The 19,632-nt window shown below is 37.6% G+C and overlaps 1 protein-coding gene across 1 annotated transcript in view; it reads left to right on the top strand.

The window, feature by feature from the left end:
* Window positions 1–1,315: 1,315 nt before the first annotated feature.
* Window positions 1,316–19,632, top strand: part of LOC148195245 (uncharacterized) — a 29,060-nt gene continuing 10,743 nt past the window's right edge. The window contains exons 1-2 of the mRNA XM_088095135.1: window positions 1,316–1,339; window positions 6,166–8,439. Coding sequence (XP_087951261.1) covers window positions 1,316–1,339; window positions 6,166–8,439 — 2,298 coding nt within the window. The remainder of the gene's footprint in view (window positions 1,340–6,165; window positions 8,440–19,632) is intronic.

The following is a 19,632-nucleotide window of genomic DNA, read 5'->3' as shown; positions in this document are numbered from 1 at the left end:
GATCAGAAATTCTTATTTTAATTAATTTGAATTATTTGAGCTAATTATTTGCATTATTAATTGTAGGGAAATTGTTGGATAAATTTTGGGACATTTGGAGATTAAATGAGAAATGGAAATTGGTACCAAAGAAGTGGAGGTGCACGCAGAAGCATAAGTCCAGGATTGCAAGTCCAAGATTGTCCAGGTGGCTTGGAAAGAAAGAGAGCGTGCGGTGGCCCATGAGAACGTTCCAGAAAAGGGGTGGTGCGTGAAAAGAAGAAACACAGACAGCGCACGGTCCAGCAATTGAAAGAAGAGAGTCCAGCAAAAAGAAGTGGTCCAACAAGCGGAGGGTGTTACCAATAAGGAGTATTGGTAAAACCTGAAGATGTATTTTGATGATGCTGCAACTTATAGATTTTGGATGTAGTAGGAAAATATTTAAAAAAAGCAACTTGTAGATTTTGAATGTAGTAGGAAAATGTTAATCTTTGTAATTTTTACTAGAATAATCGATTATGGTTAAGCAATAATCGATTATCACAAGTCATACTTGAATAATCGATTATCACTTCATATAATCGATTATCACATTTTTGAAAACCTGTAACGGACTTGAATAATCGATTATCACTTACAATAATCGATTATTCATGGCAGTTGAGAGCTGACCTTTGGAACTCAGTGTACTTGGCTATATAATTTGATTTGGAGAAATCAGAAGGTAACGTTTTTGAACTGAGAAAGCTTAGAACACTGTGTGTCAGAGGAACGTTCTTAGACAGCTTTTTGTTCATTGTTCCCTTACTTGGTCTTGTGAAAGGAGAGGCTCGCGTATCGTGTGTCGATAGTTGGAGCAGACTCTCTTCAAGTTAGCAAGGTGCTCTGCCTGGTCTTGTGAAAGGAGAAGCTTTTGAATCGTTGGTCGATTGCTGGAGCGGTTCTCTTCAAGTTGGTAGAGTGGTTCTTTTCATTTTATTCCTGTTCATTATCTTGTAATCTGTTAAACCATTTTTAGTGAAAAAGGTTAATCACTATTTATAGTGATTAACGACTTGACGTAGAATCTTTTGATTCGAACCAGGATAAAAATTCTGTGTTGATCTTCTTATTCCCTACACTCATATTATTTTACGTATATCAACTGTTTGATTAATTTTCTGAAAGAAAATTATTTTTACTAAAAGGACAAAATTATTTTTAATTGTGATCGAACACGCTTTTCGCTCTCTGAGTTTTAATTCCGCTGCGCTATACTCTTCGAAAAATACCCCCTCCGATACCAACAATTGGTATCAGAGCTTGCTTTGATTGTTTTTCAACATTTGCGAAAATGGCTGGTCACAATCAAAACCATGTATATGCTGAGGGTGCTTCCATTAACAGACCTCCATTGTTTACTGGTGATAACTATGCTTTTTGGAAAGTGAGAATGGAGATTTTTATGGGGTCTGTTGATAGAGGTATCTGGGAAGCTGTACAAAATGGCCCTTATATTCCTATGAATACTGTTGATGGTGTAGAGACTGAAAAACCTTATTTTAATTGGACTGCTGAAGAAAATAGACGAGCTCAGTTTGATATTAAAGCTCGCAATTTTATAGAATTTTAGTGTGTAAGACAGCACAGGAAATGTGGGAAGTCCTCAGAGTCACTCATGAAGGAACAGAGGATGTGAAGCGCGCTAGGAAGAACACTCTCATTTAGGAATATGAGATGTTCAGAATGAAACCTGGAGAAACTATCTCTGACGTTCAAAAACGATTCACTCATATATTGAATCATTTAACAGGGTTGGGTAAGACTTTTGATACTGATGAACTTAATGTGAAAATTCTGAAATCTCTGGACAGGTCTTGGCAACCAAAGGTGACTGCCATATCGGAATCTCAAAATCTTACTCAAATGTCAATGCCAATCTTGTTTGGAAAGCTCCATGAGCATGAACTTGAGCTGAGAAGATTGACTGCTGAAGAGGATCAAGGCAAAAGGAAAACTCTAGCTTTCAAGTCTGAAATATCTAAAGGAAAAAGCTCTAAGAGGATCAAAGAAGATGATTCTGATGATGAAGAAAACATGAGCTTGATGATAAAAAAATTTGCAAAGTTCATGAAAGCAAAGGGAAAGGACAAGTTTCACAAAGATAGGAAAGAAAATTCAGAATCTCCATCAAACGTAAAGTGCTTCGGTTGTGGAGAAAGAGGGCATGTAAAATCTGAGTGTCCAAAAAGCAAGAAAAGTGAAGACAAGAAAGAAAGAAAATTTCAAAGGAAAAAGAAAGTATACATAGCTTGGGAAGACAATGCATCTAGCTCAACAAGCTCAAGTGATTCAGATGAAGAAGCCAATATTTGTCTAATGGCTGACTCAGAAGATACTGGAAGCCAAGTAAGTGATTCCAGCTTTGAATCTAGTGAATTAGACATGCAAAAGGCCTTCTGTGAATTGTTGATTGAATCTGAAAAACTTGATGCTGCACATAAAAAACTTAAGAAAGAGCACAATGAATTAAAATTGAATTATGAAAAGTTGCTTGATGATGAAGTTGTCTTAAAAAATAAAGTTAGTTCTTTAGAAACAAAATTATCTGATGCAAATGCTACTGTTGAACCTGTTGAATGCTTGTCTTGTAAGAATCATATGTTTGATATTGATATACTTGAAAACTTACTTGCAAAGGAAACCAAGAATAATTCACATGCTAAGATAAACCTTAAGAAAAGCAATGTTGAAAATAGAAATATGCATCAAATAAATAAGTCCAAAGTAAGAAGAACTGATGGAAAACCATCAAGAAATCACATTGGACCTCTTACTAGAGCAATGGCTAGGAAGATTCAAGAAGAAGAAGGATCATCTAACATTTTACTTCTATGGAAGGTTACTTATAAAAATCCTTCTTCTCTTAACTAAAGCACTTATATTTTGTTTTGCAGGAATTAATAAATCTTGGAGAATATGATTGAGCCATCCAAGAAAGAACCAAGAAAAGGAGCCAAAAAGCAAAGGAGGTGCTTACGGCATGCACCAGCATTTTCCACGTGAATGTTGGCTGATTTGGAAGGAAGCACACACCTTGCTGGATGAGCTGGAATGAGGCATGGATTTTGCTTGATCAAAATCTGAATAATTTGAATTTTAGGAGGGAATTACAAACAGAATTTAGGCTCCTCTTCACCTATAAATAAGAGGGCCTTTTCTTTGTTTTGGGTTACTTTTGAGCTTAGTAAATTGCTGCTGAAATTCATTGCCAGCCCTATTGCTCTTGAGTCACTAATTCTCTCTACTTTCTCTTCCCTTTCCTCTAGCTTCCTTCCATTGTAGGAAGGCCTTCTGAGCTGTGAGGTTCCCACACATACTTACTCCACTCAAATACACCAAAATCTCACCCAATTGCTACTGCATCCACTCTGCTGTATTTCACTCACTGCACCAATACTGTTTTTCATCCGCTGCATCTGTTTTGTCTGCAAGGCCAGGTCATTCAAGCATGGATAAGCTTCCATCAAGTGGTATCCAGAGCTTAGGTTCTCCACGCACCAAGGAGCTAAGCATTTCTTCTCATTCTGCAATTTAATTCTGCTGAATTCCATCTCTGTTTCTGTTTTCTGTTTCTGTTTTCTGTTTCTGTTTTCTATTTCTGTTTCAGTTTTAATTTTGCTTCTGTAATCCTGTTCCAGCCTTTAATTATGTGTTCTTACAGTGCTTTATGTCCATCTTTCATTTTAAACGGTGAATTTTATTTGTTTGAGTCATTTCTACCTTTATTTTTTTCATTTTCCAGTAATGTCATGGTCATGTCCTGTTGTGCAGTTTTTCAACTCTGTCATCAAGTATTTGATTCTGTTCTAGCTTTCATTTTCGTTTTAAGTGTGTCCTGAGCAATTGCTAGCTCTATGTTGATCATATAAAGCAATGGCAACATGTCCAGCTTTGATCATTTGAGCCAATTAGCATTGCAAATATTGATTCCAGTAGAAAAATCTGCATAAAACATCATTTCTGGATTAATTTGATATCAGCTGATGCAGTCCAGATTTCTTTATTTTCAAGCTTTGTACAAGTTTGTTTACTGTTTTTACATGTGTTTGAAGTGATAGCAACTTCTAATAATCACAGAATTGAAAAATGAGTGGTTGAGTTGCTTGAAATCTGGTTTCAAATTACTGTTACTGTTTTAATCCAAGCTTTTCACCGTGCTAAGTTTCCTTGAATTGTATAATCTGAGTTTGGTCATGCTAAGCACATTAAATCTAGCTTAGATCTATGTTTTTACACTTCTTAGAGTCATTTCCTTTGCTGTCCAGTTTTTGATTCCATGAAAAGCTAAATTTGGTTGGTTCATTGATGGTTTTTGCTGCATAATTTGGCCATAGCAAGGGTGATTTTCGAATCCTGCTATTTCTGTGTGTTTGGACAGTTTGAACAAGTCTAAATGGATGATTAAAAGTTGCTAATACTGTTCATTTGGTCAAAATTGAAGTTATATGCAGATTGGATACTTAAACCATCAATTTTGAGTTAAAATTGGAAGTGGACCAGTGAATTTGAGTAGTAAGCATTAATTCAGCTGTTTAAGAGTTTAAACATGTTTAATATCATGAATAAAAGTTGTTTGAACATTCATCCAAGCTGCTGAAACACTGCTACTCATTTTGGGTTCCAAAACCACCATTTTAGTTCATTTTTCTAGTGCAGTTTCTGTTTTCCAGCCACTGTTTGGTAATTTTAGTGTAAAATTCATTGTTGGATTGTGAAAAAGCTGGTTCAATGTTTAAAAATGAAAATACATGATCAAAAGAAGAAGTATCAAGTGTTAAAAAGCTGTTAGAACCAACCAATCCAGATTACAGGCCCTGAAAAAAAATCAAAAACAAAATCTGAAATTCATTGGGGCATTTTATCAAACACTTCTGAAATTTATCAAACAGTTTGCATTTGGAATAATTTCTGAGCTGTGCTTGTGTTTTTCTTGCTTTCTTCATCCATTCTAGTGCCTTTGATAAGTTCATTTTGTGTACCTACTTTCATTTGTGTGTTGTCCAATTGTTTGTGTCTATTTTTTTGGCATCTAAAGTGTTCAATACAGCAGCCTATACTAGTGCAGTGTGCAGAAATTTGGTGCAGATTTTTAATCTGTTTGGTGTGATTTTGCTGAGTTTTGGAGTGTATGTGCAAGCTGTTTGGGGCATCCAGCACCAGAATCCTTCTCCTACTTTGGTAGCCTCCTAGGAAGTGGTTTGAGCATTGAAAGTGGAGCAAGAAGGAAGACTCAACAGCAGCCCAAACACCACTGTCCAGCAGCTGGAAACTTCTGTTACAGCAGCATTTCAACCCTGGAAAAAGAGCAACTCACACCTACATTTTGAGTGGCTTTCTGCAGCAGCAAGAAGACAAAGCTCACATTATTTCTAGGCCTCATTTCAAGTTTATTTACATCAAATATCACGGAATTTGCTGTTAGAAATTGTATATTTTTTTTCTTTGCTGTTTTTGAGCCAAGTGACTTGGAAAAATGCTATTGAAGCAATTCCAAGTTCACAATTGAACATTGTAATAGTCCAATTTCGTTTTCTGAGTGTGGAAGTGTGTCAAGGGGCTCCAAGTGTCACTTGCACTTTCACTTAGGGCCGTCTAGCATTTACATTCTTGCATCTTTATTGCTTTCCTTAAATGTCTTGAGTAATCCTTTTGTTTTTAGGTCTCCGTGGTATTTAGGATAGCATAGCATATAGTAAACCTTTCTTTGGTTTGTAGGTTCATAACATTTAAAAAGAATTTGAAGAATTTCTACTTAGAAACTAAAGTAAAAGAACATTCTAAGGAAACTCTGGCTAAGGAAGAACTTGGTTTCTAAGCTTGTCCATTTGTGACTCACCTCTTCTTCCTGGGAGCTACTTAGAAACATCTTTTGCTTCTAGAATCTCTTTAGAAATTTTTCACCAAAAAAACAAAGAAAGCTTGTGAAAATCTTTTCACTTATTACTTGTCAAATATTTTGAAAACTTGTGAAAACCTTTTCCTTTGACAAGAATGAGTCAATCAAGTGTGCAAGGAAGTTTGAAACCCAATAGTGAAATGTCTTTAAGGGAAGAATTTGAGCAAAGATTTGAACAAAGGGATAAAGAGATTAGTGAGCTCAAAGATATGATTAGTCAACTTTTGATTAATCAAGATAAAAAGAAAGAGAGGTCTTCCCATAGGAGAAGAGAAGAATCATCATCTTCTCCAAGTGAAATTGAGCAAAATAGTAGTCATCACAATGATGACCACTACCAAATGCCTCCTAGAAGACAACATAGAGTTAGAGAACATTACCCAAGAGAGCCTAAAATTGATCTACCTTCTTTTCATGGAAAGGATGATGTGGAAGAATATCTAGAGTGGGAAATGAAAGTTGAACAATTGTTTGAGTGCCACCAAATAGATGATGAAAGGAGAGTCACCATGGCTTCTCTAAGCTTTCAAGGTTATGCCTTAATTTGGTGGACAGCCTTAGTCAAGGACCATAGGCTAAGACACTTACCTCCCATTAGGTATTGGAATGAAATGAGAGCTGCCTTGAGGAGGAGGCATGTACCAGCCTACTATGATAGAGAGATAATGGATAAACTCCATAAACTCCAACAAAGGAACATGAGTGTTGAGGAATATAGACAAAAAATGGAGTTACTCATGTTGAGAGCTGGGATAAGAGAAGAACCTAGGATAACAATTGCTAGGTTTCAAAGTGGACTCAACTATGACATAAGAGATAGGGTTGAACTTATACCCTACAATGATCTCAATGAGTTAGTCCAACTTTGTGTGAGGGTTGAGCAACAACTAAAGAGGAAAAGCTCCACCAAGAAAGATTACCCTCATAGTTCTTACCATAAGAAAGAGTATAAGAGGGAGGGTAGTCAAACCAAGCCAAGATATGAAGACAGAGAGAGAGAGAGAGGAAAAGAAAAAGTCAAAGAACCTTCAAAAGATCATAAGAGTAAGGAGACTAAGTGCTTTAGATGTGGGGAAAAAGGGCACTATGCATCTGAGTGTCGCAATAGAAGGTCAACTTACATCCTTGAACATGAGAGTGAAAGTGAGGGTTCTTCATATAGTGAGTCTGAAATATCCACTTCTGAAGAAGAAGAAGCTTTACCTTGTGATGGTGACTTACTTATGGTAAGGAGACTCCTAGAAAGTAAACATGTAGAATTAGAACAGTCACAAAGAGAGAACCTATTCCACACAAGATGCAAAGTTTTAGAAAAGACATGTTCAATGATAGTGGATAGTGGCTCTTGTTGCAACTGTTGTAGTTCTAGAATGGTAGAGAAGCTTGGTTTAACCACTACTCCTCATCCTAAACCTTACAAACTTCAATGGATCAAAGAGGATGATGGAATAGTAGTTAAAGAACAAGTAAGTGTACCTATTTCCATTGGCAAATATGAAGATCAAATTGTTTGTGATATAGTACCAATGGAAGCTGGGCACATATTACTTGGAAGACCTTGGCAATATGATAAACAAGCCTTACATGATGGAGTCACCAACAAAATCACCATTCAACACAAGGGAAAGAAAATTATTTTGTGTCCTCTTACACCTTCACAAGTAAGAGAGGACCAAATAATTCTTAAAAAGAAGTTGGATGGAGAAAAGAAAAAAGAAAATAAGAAAGAAAAAAAGAATTTGGTAACCCATGCCTCAGCCCATGAAGTTGTCCAACCTCAAACCTTGAATATTTCCAAAAATCTTTTTCTTGGACAACCTCATTTCCTTCTTTATTGCAAAGAGGCATTTGTTTCAATCACTCATGAACTTGGTTCTCTACCAAAGGGGTTGCAAAAACTTTTAAAGGAATTTGATGATATATTTCCCAAAGAGGTACCAAGTGGATTACCACCTTTGAGGGGAATAGAACATCAAATAGATTTGGTGCCTAGGGCAAGCCTACCCAATAGGCCAGCCTATAGAACCAACCCTATGGAAACAAAAGAAATAGAGAAACAAGTTAATGACTTGTTGAACAAAGGGTGGATCCAAAAGAGTTTAAGTCCCTGTGCTGTGCCTGTGTTGTTGGTCCCTAAAAAGGATGGGTCTTGGAGAATGTGTACAGATTGTAGGGCCATCAACAACATAACTGTCAAGTATAGGCATCCCATTCCTAGGCTAGATGACATGTTGGATGAATTACATGGGGCAAATCTCTTCACCAAAATTGATCTTAAAAGTGGATACCATCAAATAAGAATTCATGAAGGAGATGAATGGAAAACTGCTTTCAAGACCAAGTTTGGTTTGTATGAATGGTTAGTCATGCCCTTTGGCTTGACCAATGCTCCAAGTACATTCATGAGATTAATGAATCATGTGCTTAGGGAATGCATAGGTAGATTTGTAGTGGTCTACTTTGATGATATCTTAATCTATAGTCAAGGCCTTCAAGAACATCTTAACCATGTCAGAAAAGTCTTGCTTCTTCTTAGAGAACATCATCTCTTTGCCAACTTTGACAAATGTACTTTTTGTCAAGAAAGTGTGATTTTCCTTGGATTCAAAGTGGGAAAAGAAGGTGTACATGTTGATCCAGAGAAGATCAAGGCTATACAAGAATGGCCAACCCCTAAAAATGTAGGAGAGGTGAGAAGTTTTCACGGGCTAGCAAGTTTTTATAGGAGATTTGTGAAAGATTTCTCCACCATAGCTGCTCCTTTAAATGAGCTAGTCAAGAAAGATATGCCTTTTATTTGGGGTGATAAGCAAGAGTTGTCTTTTGAGACTTTGAAACACAAGTTAACACATGCACCTATTCTAGTTTTGCCTGATTTTTCCAAAGCCTTTGAACTAGAATGTGATGCATCTGGGGTAGGAATAGGAGCTGTTTTAATACAAGGAGGACATCCCGTAGCTTACTTTAGTGAAAAACTTAGGGGGCCTACCTTAAATTATCCTACCTATGACAAAGAGTTGTATGCCCTCATTAGAGCTTTGAAAACTTGGGAGCATTACTTGGTAACTAGAGAATTCATCATACACACTGATCATGAATCTCTCAAGTACATTAAAGGGCAAGCAAAGCTAAACAAAAGACATGCAAAGTGGGTGGAATATCTTGAGCAATTTCCCGATGTCATCAAACACAAAAAGGGGAGTACTAATGTTGTTGCGGATGCTTTATCTAGAAGACATGCATTATTAGTAACCCTAGGATCTCAAATATTAGGATTTGATGACATAAAAGAGTTATATGAAAATGATGAAACATTTGCATCCACTTATTCATCATGTCTTAAGAAGCCTTTTGATGGATTCTATCTTTCTGAGGGGTATCTTTTAAATAAAGGAAAACTTTGTATACCCCAAGGATCCATTAGAAAACTTCTTATCAAAGAGAGTCATGGAGGAGGACTCATGGGCCATCATGGAGTTGATAAAACTCTAAACATTTTGAAAAGTAAATTTTATTGGCCACACATGAGAATAGATGTTCAAAGGCATTGTTCTAAATGTATAGCTTGTTTGCAAGCTAAGTCCAAAATTATGCCTCATGGACTCTATACACCTCTTCCTATAGGTAATACCCCTTGGGAGGACATAAGCATGGACTTTGTCTTAGGATTGCCAAGAACTCAAAGGGGGTATGATTCTATATTTGTGGTAGTAGATCGTTTTAGTAAAATGGCTCATTTTATACCCTGCCACAAAGTAGATGATGCTAGCTATATCTCTAGACTCTTCTTTAAAGAAATAGTGAGATTGCATGGTTTACCCAAAACTATAGTGTCTGATAGAGATGTGAAGTTTCTAAGCCATTTTTGGAAAACTTTATGGGAAAAGCTTGGAACTAAACTTCTATTTTCTACTACATGTCACCCACAAACTGATGGGCAAACTGAAGTAGTAAATAGATCTTTATCTACATTATTAAGGGTAATATTAAGAGGAAATAACAAATCTTGGGATGAACATCTACCTCATATTGAATTTGCTTATAATAGAGTAGTCCACAAGACTACTAATCTTTCTCCTTTTGAGGTTGTTTATGGTTTTAACCCTATCACACCTCTTGATTTACTACCTCTTCCAGAATCATCTTCTTTTCTTCATAAAGAAGGTGCTTCTAAAGCGGAGTTTATCAAGAAGTTACATGAGAAAGTTAAAATCCAAATTGAAAAACAAACTCAAAAATATGCAGAATACAACAACAAAGGGAGAAAGAAAATAGTTTTTGAAAAAGGAGACCTAGTTTGGCTTCATTTGAGAAAGGAAAGATTTCCCTCTCAAAGGAAATCCAAACTTAGTCCAAGAGGAGATGGTCCATTCAAGGTGCTCAAAAAGATAAATGATAATGCATACATATTAGACCTTCCTGAAAGTTATGGTGTCAGTCCTACTTTTAACATCTGCGATTTAATTCCTTTCACAGGAGATGATCAACAGGAGGAAGCAGATCTGAGGACAGATCTTTTTCAAGAGGGAGGGTCTGATGGAAAACCATCAAGAAATCACATTGGACCTCTTACTAGAGCAATGGCTAGGAAGATTCAAGAAGAAGAAGGATCATCTAACATTTTACTTCTATGGAAGGTTACTTATAAAAATCCTTCTTCTCTTAACTAAAGCACTTATATTTTGTTTTGCAGGAATTAATAAATCTTGGAGAATATGATTGAGCCATCCAAGAAAGAACCAAGAAAAGGAGCCAAAAAGCAAAGGAGGTGCTTACGGCATGCACCAGCATTTTCCACGTGAATGTTGGCTGATTTGGAAGGAAGCACACACCTTGCTGGATGAGCTGGAATGAGGCATGGATTTTGCTTGATCAAAATCTGAATAATTTGAATTTTAGGAGGGAATTACAAACAGAATTTAGGCTCCTCTTCACCTATAAATAAGAGGGCCTTTTCTTTGTTTTGGGTTACTTTTGAGCTTAGTAAATTGCTGCTGAAATTCATTGCCAGCCCTATTGCTCTTGAGTCACTAATTCTCTCTACTTTCTCTTCCCTTTCCTCTAGCTTCCTTCCATTGTAGGAAGGCCTTCTGAGCTGTGAGGTTCCCACACATACTTACTCCACTCAAATACACCAAAATCTCACCCAATTGCTACTGCATCCACTCTGCTGTATTTCACTCACTGCACCAATACTGTTTTTCATCCGCTGCATCTGTTTTGTCTGCAAGGCCAGGTCATTCAAGCATGGATAAGCTTCCATCAAGAACTCGTAGAGTTTGGGTTGAAAAAGGGACTTTTATTAAAAACAAAGTAAGCAATGCTTGTTGTTTTTACTGTATGAAGCATGGACACACATCAAACAAATGCAACATTAAACATTTTGGTGTTCCAAATGGTAAATATGCATGGGTTAAAGTTGTAAAATGATTTATACTTGCATGAACTAACCTCAAGGACCCATAATTAGATTGGGGACCTAAAACTTTTGCTAATTTGTTTTGTAGGAATCTACAAAGTCAAAGAAGTCATTGTGGTATCTTGACAGTGGATGTTCAAGACACATGACCGGTGACAAGAAAAGATTCATTTCTTTTGAGAAGAAGAAGCAAGGATTTGTGACTTATGGGGATAACAACAAACGTAGAATCAAGGGTGATAACAGTTGAAAAACTGTTATTTTCATGCTTAAAAGTGATACTAAAAGCAACCTTTAGACTTAGAAACTAGCTTGAAATCATGCATTTTGTTTATATTTTCAGAAATAAGAGAGCTGGACAGGTTTATGCTTGATTTGAGTGTTTTTGTGCAGGTTTTGAGGTGAATTTGGTGAAAGAAGTGAAGAATGAGAGAGAGGACATTAGAAAAGACAAGAAAGAGTGCAAAAAGGAGAAGTCGAAGGCACCGCTCAGCGGCAAGCTACCGCTGAGCGGCACTCAAGAGGTGGCGTTGGAACCGCTGAGGGGCAAATGGCCGCTGAGGGGAAGAAAGAAGACGCGTAACCACCGCTGAGCGGTAAATGGCGCTGAGCGGCACTTTTTGGGCTTGGACTTTTGTAATCTTTTGTAACTCTAGATTAGTATATAAGGGCTTGCACGTCCTTTAGTTAGGATCTTTGGCAGAAACGAGGCAAACACTCTCTCTTTCACCCCTTTGAAGGAGGATCTTGGATGCTCAGGCTACCTCTTCACCTTTATTGGGTTTATTCTTTCATACTTTCATTGTTATTCATCTAGGTTCACCATGAATATGGTGAACTAAACCTTGTATGTTTGTTGGGGAATCAATGTAATCTCTTGAAGCTCTCATATATGGATTTGTTGAATACATCTTTGAATTAAGACATATGCTTTCTTTTCATCATTAGTTAGGGTTTTTCCTCTTTGCTCAATGCTTGCATTGTTTAACTCATTCTAATGCATGATTATTGGTTTTGTTGATACGGACACGTACGGGGAAATCTAGATCCGGGGAATTTCTCCCAATATTTTACTGACAACATTATATTGGTTGCCTTAAGCTCCTGCACTCATGAACTAATCATTAGGAATGCTAGGAATTGTATGAACTATTTGATTAGGGAGAAGCCATCTAGAATGGTACATTAGAGAGTGGCATTAACAATGATGATTTGAAAGAGGAATTCCTAAAATATATGAGAGTGGATGAGATGAAATTGACCCCCAACAACATATTCATTCATTTAATCCATTGAAAGTGTTTATCTTATGTTTTTGCCATTGATCAATTCATGCATACATGTTTATTTTCGTCTTGCATATTAAAATTTCAATCATTGTTTTCTTAAGTCTTAGCTAATCAAGAAATCACATAACTAAACTAGGCCGTGAGTCCTTTGGGAAGAACGATACTTGGTCTTACCAAGTTTTATTACTTGAACGATTCGGTCATACTTGCCGATTGTGAAACAAGTTTGTGACATCATATTTTGGTGCTTACAAATTTGTCCATCAAGTTTTTGGCGCCGTTGCCGGGGACTCGTGGTTTAACTGGTTAATTTGTGTGATTATTGATTACCTTTGACTTTGATTTTGAATTTCTGTTTTTATTTTTTCTGTTTTTATTAGATTTTATCTTTTTAGATTTGATTTTTATCTTTTTAGATTAGATTTTATTTTATTTTCGAATTTTTATTTTATTTTTCTGTTTTCTGTTTTTCTGTTTTCTGTTTTTTATTTTTAGGTTAGATTTTATTAGATTTTATTTTTATCTTTTAGGTTAGGTTAGATTTTATTTTATTAGATTTTATTCTATCTTTTAGGTTAGGTTAGATTTTATTTTATTTTATCTTTTAGATTAGATTTTATTTTTTAGATTAGGTTTTATTATATTTTATTTGATTCTATCTTCTAAATCTTTTATCTTCTTATATCTTTTCAATCTTTATTTTCTTCTATATCTTTTTGTGCTAACAAATCTTTTCTAGGGTTTTGTTTTCTTGTGCATGCAGAAGGCAATTCGAACTAGAAGTAAGAAAACAACAGAACCACTACTTGAAGGACTAGACGAGAGTAGAAGGAGGAGAAGAATCAGAACGTCCAGAGAACTTTTCCCTTCTCCTGAAACTCTCCTACAATCATCACCACAAGGTTCTGTTCACAGCACAGGGAGTATGGAGAACAATAATAATGCTAGAAGAACTCTTGCAGATTATACTAATCTTGCTGGACCTCAGCACTTCAATAGCATAGCTCGACCTAGAGTCAATGCAGCCAACATGGAGGTCAAACCAGCATTAATTCAACTGGTAAAGAGTAATCAATTTACTGGGTTATCACATGAAAGCCCATATGAGCACCTTACAACATTTAATGAGATCTGCAACACGGTCAAGATCAATGGGGTGCCAGACGAAGCTATCAAACTTAGCTTGTTTCCTTTCTCATTGGGAGGCAATGCTAAGCTTTGGTTGAACTCTTTTCCAGAAGAAAGTTTCACAGAATGGGAAGCAGTGGTTGCAAAGTTTTTGAATAAATACTTCCCACAATCTAAAGTGACTAAGGGAAAGCAAGAGATATCTTCATTCAAGCAGGGCATGGAAGAATCACTTGGACATGCATGGGATAGGTATAAAAGCTTGTTACGTAAAACTCCCACGCATGGCTTTGAAGATCAAGAAGTAGTCCTAACTTTCCTTGGAGGGCTTGGTTCACAAACCAAGATGATGCTGGATGCCTCAGCTGGAGGCAATATCAAATGGAAAACTCCAGAGGAAGCAACTGAAATTATTGAAAATATGGCTACAAGTGATAATGAGCTTCACAATGAAAGAGGCGCCCCTATGCAACAGAAAGGGGTTCTTCAATTACAAACCCATGATGCTCTGCTAGCACAGAATAAGATTCTAACTCAACAGCTGGAAACTCTGACCAAAACTCTTGCTTCACTACCTAAAGAGTTAAAATCTGCTGCACAGGTACAAACCCAGTTGTGCGAATTGTGTGGAGGTTATCACATCAATGGCCAGTGTGCTTTTCCAGTAAAGGCCTTGGAGGATGTTAACTTCATGGCTAATCAGTTTCCATACCGTCAAGGGAATTATAATCAGGGTTGGAAACCACATCCAAGCATTGGCCAAGGACAAGCTGGGCAGGCTAATCAGTTTAATAAGCAGCAGCAGCAACCAACTTTGTGGCAACAATTATCTATGCTTAATGACAGATCAACAAAGTTGGAAGAAACTCTTCAGCAATTCATCCAGAAAACTGAATCTTCTCAAAAGAGCACTGAAGCTGCTATAAAGAATCTGGAGATTCAGATGGGTCAGATCACCAAGCAATTGGAAGAAAGACCCAACAGAAACTTTGGGGCTAATACTGAGGTTAACCCCAGAGAAGAGTGCAAAGTGGTCAAGAGTGTAAATGAAGAGATCATTGAGTTGGAAGAAGATGAAACAGAAGAGAGAAGAGAAGAAGAAAGAAAGGACACTTTTCCTTTTCTAACAAATCAGGAGAAACCAATGAATTTCACAGATTTATTCAAAATGGTTGATAATGAAGCTCCTTGGGAACAAATTCTACAGAAAATAGCAGTTTACACCAAATCAGATGAAGGAACCTCTACAAAAAGAAGACGTAAAGAGGATGAGGAAGAAAAGTGTATAACTGTTAAGAAAGAATCATTCCCACCAAAAGCAGCAGATCCAGGCAGTTTTTCTATTCCTTGCATTATAGGGAAGAAAAAGGTAAAGAAAGCTCTCCTTGATTTAGGCTCAAGTGTTAACTTGATGCCTTATTCTCTATTGGAGCAAATTGGCCATGTTGAAATAAAACCTGTAAAGGTTAATCTTGTAATGGCTGATGGATCTTCAAAGGAGCCATGTGGGATTGCAGAAGACATTGTAGTTTGTGTTGGCAAACTTCAGTTCTTGGCAGACTTTGTGGTGATGAAGATGGAAACTGAGAGAATACCTTTCATACTTGGAAGGCCGTTTATGAAAACGGCTAGGGCTATCATTGATGTGAATGAAGGTATAGTGGTTCTCCAAGACAGAGAGGAGAAAGTGGTGGTGGATGTGTTCAAAGATGAGATACAAGCAAAGGAGGAAGAAGCCAGTTATAAAGCTGCATTTCGAGATGCACCCATAACTAGAGGTAAAAATAAAAATCTTAAGGTTTCTGATAACCATTGTTTGTATTTTCAGGCACCCAAGGTAGAAGAGATTGGAAAAGGAGAAGAAGTTCCTAGAGACTGGAAAAAATTAAGACTCCAACTTGGCACACCTGTAAGACTCAAGAACAAGTTGTGGGTTATTAAAGGCTTTAAAGAGAAGGAGATGATAGAGATAGAGTCTCCATATTCTAGAGAATCTAAGACAGTCCAAAGGAAGCAGTTGAAAGGTTGGTGGAAGGACTACGTCAACTATAAAGAAGATGGAACGTGAGCTTTAACAGGGTCAAGCTAGTGACGTTAAAGAAGCGCTTGCTGGGAGGCAACCCAGTGGATTTACAAACTTTTGATTGGGTTTTGTAATTTATAATTTGTGAATATTATTCTGGATATTATTTTGTTTGATCTAGCATCTACTGAAGGATGCTAGGTGGTTAAGTATCTACTGAAGGATACTAAGTTTGTAACACCTACTGATGGGTGTTGGTGAGAAGATTTTGCACCTACTGATGGGTGCTGGTAAGTTTGAAACACCTACTGATGGGTGTTGGTGGATTTTGGGTCAGGCTCGTGACGTTAAACAAGCGCTACCTGGGAGGCAACCCAGTTGATTTATTGTTTTTGTTTGTTTATTTTTAGTTAGGATTTGCATAAGCATTTTTAACATTGAATTGCAGGGAACCTATGAGAGACATGTAGGGAAGGCACGTAGGTCAAGAAAAGAAGGAGGGGAGCACTTCACGAAAGTGCCGCTGAGCGGCAATTACCGCTGAGCGGTACTATCGCAGAGGGGCTTAAGTTCCCCTTAGCGGGACCCGAGCCCATTAGGGTATTTTTATACCCCAAGCTGCGTTTTAGGGTTTATTTCCAGACTTCTCTCTGCACAAACACTTCCACACACCTTCTCCTAGGTTTTCCACATCTTTTCACTCTTCCCTCTTAAGAAAATCTCTCTTCTATTCACTTTTTCACTAGTGTGCCATCAAAGTTTGGGGTTGGAAGAGAGCATTCTAGTTTGAAGGCATTCTCATTGCATCTAGTATCTCCACCCAAGAATGGCATCCTCTTCAGGAAAGAGATTGAAAACCATGGCAACCAAGAGAAAGGAAAAGGAACCAGAGCAGCCCCATAATGGCAGGTTCCTCTCTAGGAAACATGAGAAGCACTTTAGGGTGGTTCAGGACAGGAGACTTCTAATGGAGAGAAAGGTTGGAATGATACCTAACTTTGCTCCTCAATTTGGAGAGCAAGTGTTAGGGAATGATTGGGGGAAGCTAGCCACTTATCCATCACCTGCCAACATAGCTGTGGTGAAAGAATTCTACACCAATGCAAAGAAGATTGGTGATTATCCAGCTGAGAATTATTTGGGCTATGTTAGAGGCCATGCTATCAGGTATGATCCTGACTCCATAAATAACTTTCTGGATACTGTGTGGGCTGGTGAGCAATGCCAGTTTGCTCTTAGCATGGAGGAAGGTGCTGATTATGAGGATGTGGAGAGAGTATTGTGTATACCTGGAGGACACTTCCAAAGGAATAGATCTGGCTCAGTGGTTAACATTAGGAGGACAGATTTGACTCCTCTTGCAAAGTATTGGATGGCGTTTTCTCATGCCAACATTCAGCCATGTTCACATGTGTCAGATATTACTCTCAGCAGGGCACTATTCATCTACTGTGTTATCAGAAACTTGAATGTTAATATTGGGCAGGTGATAGCTGATGAGATTAGTGTGTGTGCTAACACCTCAAACAACAAAGCACCACTGGGACATCCTTCTTTGATCACTCACCTTTGCAAGCTAGCTGGGGTGGACACTTCTGTTCCACCATTTGAGAGGCCAAGAAAAGCTATAGATGAGGCCTATTACAGACAGTACTGTGGAGGTGAGGAGGCAGCCCAGCCAGTTCCACCACGCCAGGCTCGTAGAGAGAGAAGGCCAGCACAGAGCAGGACTTCTGCTGATACTCATGAGGCAGAACCATTCCAGATGAGGGACATGTATATGTCTCTTATAGGTGCTCAGTTGCAGTCCATCCACAGAGGGCAGGTGGCCACGGCTGAGATGATAGTGGGGATGTATGATACCCCTCCAGCACACAGGTGGACTATGGATGAATTCCATAATGTGGTAGCTTGGCCAGAAGAACCAGTATATGGAGGAGCTGGAGCAGCTGAAGCTTCAGCCAGAGATATGGAGGAAGATGAAGCTGAGGAGGAGGATGCAGTTGATGAAGATGATGATGAAGAGGAAGAGGAAGATACAGAGAGCTCGGACTGATGAGGAGCTGAGATAGCATTTACTGATGAATGCTATCATATGATTATGCTTTTATGGTTTAAGTTTTCTGAACTTATTTGTTTTTGTTTTTAGATTAGGGTTTGATGTACTCTATTGAACACCTGGTTTGTTATGATGGTTTGCTATTAACTGTGATTGTGTGATAAGTAATGCTGAATGATGCTTATGATTGATTGATATTGAGATGATGTGCATATTAAAATGCTTATACAGGTGATTCACAAGCTTTGTGAACAAATGCATAATATCATGATTGTGATTGTGAAATTAAGCAGGATGTGCATGTCAACTGTGAATGAGCTTATATGTGAGGTTTTGAGCTCCAGAGTTATTATTGTTGAATGCTATTACTTTGAAAGCATGAATGATTTTGCCCAGGTTTTCTATGATTGAATTAATTGCTTGTTTTGCATCATATGATCAAAGGCCGTGTTTTTGAAACCCTTTTTATTGGCCAAATTCATAAAGTTAGCCTTCTAAAAGAGAACACGTTGTGTTCTATCCTTTGAACCCTTAGCCTTAAATATACACTGAACACCCTTGATTGAAAATCTTTACCTTGAGTTAAGTAGAAGATCTTGTGTGGTATTGTTAAATGTTCAAGTTTGGGGTTATTGGGGAAACATGAAAAAGGAAAAAGCATTGAGCTAAGAGCTAAAAAGTAAGAATATGCAAAGAAAAGAAAAGAAAAAGAAGCAAAGCTCAATGCAAATACAAAAGCAAAGGCAAAAGAAAGTTGGGAATGAATAAGAAGATTGTGTTGTTATGACTCTCTTAACTCAAGGATTTTGTGATCCAGAAAAACCAATTTTCTTGTTAGCCCAGCCATATTATAAGCCATTGAAAAGTCCTTGTGATGATGCATGCTTGTGAATGTATTTGATTGTGGTTAAATGAAAGGCAAAGTTGATTCATGTGACATTGTGATAGTGGAGTGAATGAGTGAAACACTTTACCTCTTATACACTTGTGTGTTGAGTGAAACACTTTACCTAGTGAGGAAATATTCCATAAGCACATGAACATCCATGCTTAATTGATTGATCATTCATGAAAAATAGCATTTGTTGGAATTTAAATGACTTTGTGAACACTAAAGCATGTGCACATCTTGATTGAACTCTTGGTCTTAAGTTTGAGTGAAGTTATTACTTATCTTGAAAAGAGGATTTTGAATGAGTAAACCATCATATGAATTGGTTGGAGATGGAGTTACATTTTGTTTGCTTGAGGACAAGCAAAGTTCTAAGTTTGGGGTTGTGATAACAGTTGAAAAACTGTTATTTTCATGCTTAAAAGTGATACTAAAAGCAACCTTTAGACTTAGAAACTAGCTTGAAATCATGCATTTTGTTTATATTTTCAGAAATAAGAGAGCTGGACAGGTTTATGCTTGATTTGAGTGTTTTTGTGCAGGTTTTGAGGTGAATTTGGTGAAAGAAGTGAAGAATGAGAGAGAGGACATTAGAAAAGACAAGAAAGAGTGCAAAAAGGAGAAGTCGAAGGCACCGCTCAACGGCAAGCTACCGCTGAGCGGCACTCAAGAGGTGGCGTTGGAACCGCTGAGGGGCAAATGGCCGCTGAGGGGAAGAAAGAAGACGCGTAACCACCGCTGAGCGGTAAATGGCGCTGAGCGGCACTTTTTGGGCTTGGACTTTTGTAATCTTTTGTAACTCTAGATTAGTATATAAGGGCTTGCACGTCCTTTAGTTAGGATCTTTGGCAGAAACGAGGCAAACACTCTCTCTTTCACCCCTTTGAAGGAGGATCTTGGAT

The sequence above is a fragment of the Vigna umbellata genome, chromosome 7 (genome assembly GCF_029865625.1).
Source record: "Vigna umbellata cultivar VRB3 chromosome 7, Vumbellata_1.0, whole genome shotgun sequence".
NCBI classification, from domain to species: domain Eukaryota; kingdom Viridiplantae; phylum Streptophyta; class Magnoliopsida; order Fabales; family Fabaceae; genus Vigna; species Vigna umbellata.
This window is presented reverse-complemented; position numbering and strand designations above follow the sequence as displayed.